Here is a 7,655-nt window from a genome sequence, read left to right as displayed (position 1 = left end):
CCTTGAATTGAACCACCGTTTTTATCTGTAGTCCCTTCTCTGAAATATCAGGAAACAAATAAGTGATGTCACAGCGTTTCATCTTTGCCCAAAGCACACTTTTTTTTTTTTTAAGATTTATTTATTTATTATATGTAAGTGCACTGTAGCTGACTTCAGACACTCCAGAAGAGGGAGTCAGATCTTGTTTCAGATGGTTGTGAGCCAACATGTGGTTGCTGGGATTTGAACTCGGGACCTTTGGAAGAGCAGTCGGTGCTCTTACCCACTGAGCCATTTCACCAGCCCCAAAGCACACTTCTAATGGGCATTCTTCCCCTTTGCCTCCCCTTTGTTATAACCACAAAATATGTAGTACAGTAAACCTCAGGATTTTCAAATATACAGTGTTCTCTAGTTACTCAACTCTCACCTATAATTTATTTATTGTAATTGGGGCCCAAAGATTATTTCATTCATTTAAGACGACTTATACATATCTTTTATCCTACACATTCCTTTTATCTCTGTAATTAACATTCCAAAGATAGTGGTGTGTGTGTGTGTGTGTGTGTGTGTGTGTGTGTGTGTGTGTACCCACAGAAGCAGGAAAGAGCATCATCACCTGGAGCTGGAGTTACAGGTGGTTGTGAGCTTCCTGACAAGAATGCCGGGAACTAAACTCTGGTCCTCTCAAAAAGCAGCATATCCTCTCAAGCACTGGGCCTCTGCAGCTTCTCTACTAGATGTTTTAAATCTATCTTTGTGTCATTTCTCCTTGTAATTTGTACTTTGCTGATTACATCCCTGTAACTGACAGGTGCTTTTTGCTTTATTCTTCCTATAGACCAGTCCTCAACTTGGGGATTTATCAGATCATGGCTCGATTTCTTTTCCAAGAGCGGTCCTAATGCATCACATTATGGGGCTTATGGCAACCTCTGAACTGTGTTTGGAATGCTGTGATGTAACCACTTCCTCCAGATTGAAACACTTCCTATTGCAGGAAGCTACTCAATCAAGGTAAACACCTCATGACAGCTTCAGGTAGTCCCTGAAACTGAGCAGATTCACTGGGCTCCTTCATGCCAGAATAAGAAATAAAAGCTGAGCCTTCCTCTTAAACGGAAGGATGCTGAGCTACAAGGAAGACTCTGAAACCAGACCAGCCTCCTGGTAGAGATTTAGGCCAGCTGTGCCTCCCTATTCCCTTTCTGCACCCTAAGGTATGGTTTCTCTGTGTAGCCCTGGATATTCTAGAACTCCCTTTGTAGACCAGTCTGGACTTTAACTCAAGAGGTCTTCTTGCTACCTCTGCCTCCCCAGTGCTGGGATTAAAGGCATATGTAGCCGCTGCCTGGCTAACTTGTAATGGATGTTCTCTAATCTGTTGAGCTGCCTGCAGGCTGTGTGTGCAGTGTACTCCAGGTTCCCAGCTTTGTGGCTATTATCCACTGAAATGGGCTTTGGTGATGCAGCGGTCTTTGAGTCATTTCTGCTCCTGTAAGTAACCTCTCACCCATACTCCCGTTCACCGGTTAAGACTTTGGTGGTACCTGTACTATGGTCTGTTATGGGTTCCCTATCTGGGGTCAGGAGATGTGCTGTGTCCTCCTCGGAAGTTGTGTCACACAACAGATGCTAAGATAGATGTATATATTGAGGTATCATCAGACAAATGCATCCATCCATCATGAGATGGTATAAAAACTTTTCACCTGGTGATTTAGCAGCAACGGCGACACCTACAACCACATGTGAGTTAAGGTTGGCTCTATTTAACAAAGCTACGTGACACAGGAAAGGTACCCAGTGTGTGAGTCATTTGTTACCACAAGCCTCTGTTAATGAAGCTGTTAGTAGTCTTTACTGGGACAGACTTATCCCAATGAAAAAAGATCATCCCTGGTTTCAGGTCTAGCCTGACTGTATGCAAATAACTTTGACAAGTCTAGGCCTCAACTTTTCCATTTGCAAATTGGATAGTACTGATTATCACACAAAGGGTTAAGAAAAATAAGTATAAAGGTAAATGAAATGTTTGACACACCTATGATGTTATTACTCAATTGAGCACCGAGTCGCGTATTCAGCACTTTTTTCTGTTCTGTGGACCGAACACTGACTACTACACATCATAGGTCCTTATGTTTATTTACTATAAGCGGATATATATGTTTATATATATGGCCCCGTGATTGATGTATCAGCCATCCTAGTTTAGGATGATAAGGTTTTCATCACTCCCAGCTAAAGGGAAACGGCATATTCTAAAAATAATGCCGTTAGTTTCTTATTTAAGCATGCCCAAGTTTATACATTGCTGGGCCACAAAGATGCAAATGACATTTTAACTTGCAAAGTCTTGTCTGAAACAGCCTGTCAGTGCAGGGCTCAGGAACCAGAGGCAGGAAGACCACAAGCTTGGACTCAAGACTATTGACTACAGTCAGACCTGACTACAAAACAGGGCGGGGGGGGGGTAAGAATTAAATAGAGCTGGGCAGTGGTGGCACACGCCTTTAGTCCCAGCACTTGGGAGGCAGAGGCAGGAGGATCTTTGAGTTTGGGGGCCAGCTTGGTCTACAGAGTGAGTTCCACGACAGCCAGACAGCTACACAGAGAAACCCTGTCCTGAAAAAACAAAAGACAAAAAAGTTAAATAGCTTATTATTACTTTTAAGAAATAGCATTTTCAAAGAGATTTACTTTTATTATTCAATTATGTGCATTTGTTTCTATCTGTGGGTGTTTGCACGTGCATATAGGTATGTGTAGAGGCCAGGAAGACACTACATAAATCCCTTGGATTTACCAAACTTGGATCCTTTGCAAAAGCAGTCAGTGCTTTTAAGCACTGAGCCATCTCTCCAGCCCTCAGCTTGCCTTTTGTCAAGTGTTCAACCTTACTGGTTTACCTGCTATTATTCTTAAACCCTAGTTCCGTGATGAGAAAATGCTACTTTTCATACCCACCAATTACAGTTCAGTAGAATCTGTTCTCCCCAGTTACATTTTTATTTCATTTGTGTGTGTATGGGTGTGACAGATAGAGAGACAGAGAGAGAGCGAGAGACAAACAGAGACAGAGAGAAACAGAGATAGTTTGGGAATCACTACTTTGATAGGTTTTTAAGTAATGAAAGGAAATGCAGAGAAATCATATGTACATTCATTAGAAGTAGATCCCAGGTCTCTGAATTTTTTTCCAGAAGAAAACAAAAACCAAAAAACTTTCAACATAAGAATTTATTGTATAATAATTTTTCTCATTTACTATTTTTACATTTTATGCACAAATATTTATCTGAGTAAAAATAGAAAATAACTGTTTTATGTAAAATTACAAAAAAACAAAGAAATACATAATTGTTATTATGATAGTATAAGTGTCTTTATTTAAAGAGTAAAAATGTATGCAAAAATTCTCCTCCCTTCTACAAAAGACTCAAGAGTATTTTTTCTTGGGAGTAAGTGAAATATTGAATATCAACATTTTTTTTTTATAGCCTTTAGATCTGAAGACATTAAGTCAGTCACAGGTTTGTTTTGCAATTATAAATTTTAAAACATTTTTGTGCTATTTCAAGGATACACTAGTTCTTTATAAAAGGCAGTAGCATAAATGGCAAATGCAGAAAATGACAGAACTTGCCAAAAATATTTGGACGTACTCTTTAAAAGAAATAACCATACTCCAGCATCACTGTTTATCTGGGGAGAAAAACTGAATAATTTTTCCTACTTTATTTACATGGATCAACACTAAAATGAGAATGCAGTTGGCTAACTCATCATGAGGAGCTCGGCCACAGCCAGCACTTCTGCCTAACTGGCTGCACCTTCCAATGCCAGCACCAACGCTCGGGCTTCAGGCTAGCACAAGTATAAATAAGCTCAATGTAAACATCACATGGAAAACTCACTTTCTAACAACAGGAACATTTCATTATTCTTGAACTTATAAGGTACAAAAGATGGTCACACCATTTTCTGTTCTTTTTATTTAACTGTATCTTAGGTTCTATGAAAAATGCACCTCAAGACTGAGCAAGGATTACCACGAGTTAACATTCTTTTATAACATGAGTTATTTTAATAGATGATAGCAAACTGGGGCCTCAATAAGAACAACAAATCTTTGAACTCTAAGTGGAGCCAGAGTGATAAAGCTCAAGTTAGGAGCCCCTCTCCTTCCCTGTGTGAAGGTGCATGGAGGACGCAGGAGGTGAAGAGACCTAATGTCTGAGAACTGTGCTCAAATCACAACTAACCCAACAGCTTCCAAACAAGGAAATCTACAGAATGAGGTTTTTCTGTTTTGTTTTGTTTTGTTAAGCATTTGGAAATGTTTAACTTGATTGTAGGAACCTAGAACAAATATAAATGTTCCTTTCCTTAAAAACACATTTCTCCGAATGATACACAAAGTCTGTCCTCTTGGCTAAAGCTTTAACATAATGTCTCCAAAACACTGTTAAGTCTGAGCTTCTCAAGCTCTGGATGCACTCCGGCAATGCCCTGTTCTGAAGCAGTGACTTATGGTTCCCAGGCTTATTTGCTGTCTGAAGTCAGGGCCTAGAGATTATTCTTATACTCTACATCCTTCAATTCATGGTGACCAAACTGTACTAATAATTTGCCCACCTACTGTTGTTTATAATAACAAAGAGCAAAAATAAAAAAATAGGATTTTACTCTTTTTAACTATTTATTGTATAATCTTAAAGGACTTAATATAAAGAAACTATCAACCCTTGTTGAAGTCTGACAGCCTGGCACTGGAAGTCATGATGTAGGAGGTAAGCAACCCTTCTCTCTTCTCCCTAACACTCCAAGCCAGCACTCAGTCCTGGCTGCACCAGCAGGCTGCACTGCATGTGCTTTCTCTCCTCAAACTCTCTAAAGCCAATTTGGGGAATGAATTGAAAGAAAAACAAATGAGAGAGGTGTATATAAAGTAGTCTTTATCCTGTTCTGAGGAATTCCTGCTATGAAAACTATATGCTAATCTCTCATATCATGATTCATGGATAATACTTTAAAATAAATGAAGAAATTTTTTTTAGTCATTTCTTCTTAGTGTTAGCAAGCAGTAAGGCATTTCATGTAAGATTTAAAAATTTTAGAAATATTAATCTCCCCTTGAATATCTGTCTTCATATATGTAGAAATGGTTAGCTAGTCATGTGTACAGTATTTTTTAAGAGTCATATATGCAATATTCAAGAGAAAAAAAATGAAACAAGTGGGAAACTTTATTTAAAGAAGATCGCCTACAGAGCCCAAATACCCTTTCATAACTACTCACAAGGAACTTACTTCAAACGTTAAACACGTCGTCTGATCTAAAGTCTTCATTTTATCAGAAACACAGAAGGGAATATATAAATGGTGTTGCATAATAATCTGGTTTAATTTTAAAAAAAGAGGAAGTCAAAACTAAACCAATTTTTTCTTTCTGAGGTATACTTTTTAAAATCTGAGAGAAAGAATGATATCATTTTGGAATTTTTGCAATAGCTGGTTTATTAGAATTAAATGTCTCTCTCAAAATAATTTAAGTCCTTGGCTTGACATAATGAATAATCTATACAGAAAACCATTAATAGTGGTTTGAGTTAAGCCAGCTTTAAACTTGGGTCTCATTCAACACTTTCTTCTGCCAGTTAACTTACTTTTTTCTTGCAAATATATAAATTAATAACCTGATAGTTTAGTAATTACCAACATAACTGTATTGATAGGACTGTTTAGCTCTGCTTGATTAGATGAAACAGGCACACATGCTTTAGCTGAGAGTCTCCCTTCTCAGGCTCTGTGTAAAGCGGCGGAGAGGAAACAGCTCCACGCCCGCCCACAGTGGCTACCCCAGGCTGTCTCCTGGAAATTCTTCCCGCCTTTCATTCTTCAGACACTACTGGCTATTTTTTGGTAGGGCTAGACATTAATACTGACCAGTGTAGCTTTCCTGACTGTTAGCCAACTACCCCCGATGAACCTGCTCTCACACTGCAGGCATCGTGGTAATCCTTTAACATATTCTAAAATATAGCTCAACGTAAAAAGATCCAAATTCACAAGAGTATGAAATATTTATAAAAAAATCATGCATCAGATTGTACACTCTAGAAATACGATTCAAATTCAGTAATAAAGGTTAGAGCAAAGCTTGCTCTAAATATTTAAGAAAAACCTTAAGACTCCCCAGGAGGTCCTGGGTCTCAATTGTCTTTGTCTGCCTGTAGAGAGGCGGCTGCCAGTGCTACTGCTGTGACTGGCTGGGCAATTCCATGCAGCTGCATCTTTGCAAGTTTCTTCTGTTCACATTCTGTGACCAAGCGGTTCAGTTCTGCTGCACTGTATCCAATAAGAGTCTTCAAGTCACAAACAAATTTGTACACAAATCTCTTGCCTTGAACTTTACAAATCATGTCCCCATCATAATAATACCTTTAAAAAGAGAAACCACATCAGGACCTTGTAAAAGATGAAGAGTTTGTACTCCCTACATTTTAGACTTTTCTGCAAACAGAAACCTAACAGAGTTCTGTATCCACTACAACAGTTAACATTGACGTCACAGAGTACTTCACATTACAAATCAAACTCTAGAATATTACTTACCAAAACTTCAGTTCTCATTACTCCAAAATCTTATATATGAAACTTTTAAAATACATTTTCAACAACTCTGATAACACTGCTTTAGAAACCAACAGAATTACTAAAGAGAAGACAAAACAGAAGAGCCTTGGAAAGTCAGATACACCACAAGGCCTCACCCCTGGACTTGCTGCCTCTGTGACCAAAGGACCATCCTAGTTCCTTTAATCCTTTATTCCTCATCTAGAAAATGAGGTTAAAACAGTACTTACCCTCACAGAATTGTTGAATAGAGGGATAATCTTTATAAAGTGCTTAGCTTACAATGACTGCCACAGTAAACTGTCTATAAAATATAAGCTATGTTAACAAGAATCCAGATAAAGAAAAGTTACAGATGGTTGGTTGTGAAGTCCACTTTTGTTTTATATAAAATCTAATATGATATATTTAATTCAATAAAGAAATACCTTCATCTTCCATTTATTATATAAAGGCTTGCCACATTTTGGAGAAATTCTCCAAACCATGAGGGATCCCAAAAGAATAACTCTAAGGTCAGAAGAAACAGGCTCCAGGGAAAGAGGCGAAGGGCATCATGAAGGAGCCCAACTGCCCAGCCTACCACTGCAGAGCAGACTCAGAGTCTACTCTAGAGGGCTACTGTACTACACTTTCAATGGAGACAGAAGCAGTGGAGTTTATAGCTACTTTGTACATCAGACTTCACATCAACAAAAAATCTGAATTGACTAACCACTAAAATACTTGTCATGCAGTTTAAAAATACAAGTTTATGATAAATGGACATTTGGGGAGAGGAAAAAAAAGTGGTTTCATATTTCTAGAATTAATTAGGACTGGTGTGATCATCATTTCTTGGTAAAAGAAAAAAGCGTGCGCACGCACACACACACACACACCACACACACACACACCTTCACCATGTCTAATACTTCCTTTCTTCAGTCTGGAGTACACATCACATGGTACCATACAGAGGCAGAAGCCACATTTGTTCTCCCCCTATGTTGTTACATAATGTCCCCACTTACCTTTGTGAAACTAGT

The 7,655-nt window shown here is 38.5% G+C and overlaps 1 protein-coding gene across 6 annotated transcripts in view; it reads right to left on the bottom strand.

Moving 5' to 3' along the window:
- Positions 1-3,292: 3,292 nt before the first annotated feature.
- Positions 3,293-7,655, bottom strand: part of Gabpa (GA binding protein transcription factor subunit alpha) — a 28,320-nt gene continuing 23,957 nt past the window's right edge. For all 6 annotated transcript variants that reach the window (XM_021209307.2, XM_029544329.1, XM_021209306.2 and 3 more), the window contains exon 10: positions 3,293-6,432. In XM_021209307.2, the coding sequence (XP_021064966.1) occupies positions 6,204-6,432 (229 nt within the window). In that variant the 3' untranslated portion in view covers positions 3,293-6,203. The remainder of the gene's footprint in view (positions 6,433-7,655) is intronic.

Source organism: Mus pahari, chromosome 12 (genome assembly GCF_900095145.1).
Source record: "Mus pahari chromosome 12, PAHARI_EIJ_v1.1, whole genome shotgun sequence".
In the NCBI taxonomy this organism is placed as follows: domain Eukaryota; kingdom Metazoa; phylum Chordata; class Mammalia; order Rodentia; family Muridae; genus Mus; species Mus pahari.
The sequence above is the reverse complement of the archived record's forward strand: the minus strand, read 5'-3'. Positions and strand labels throughout refer to the sequence as shown.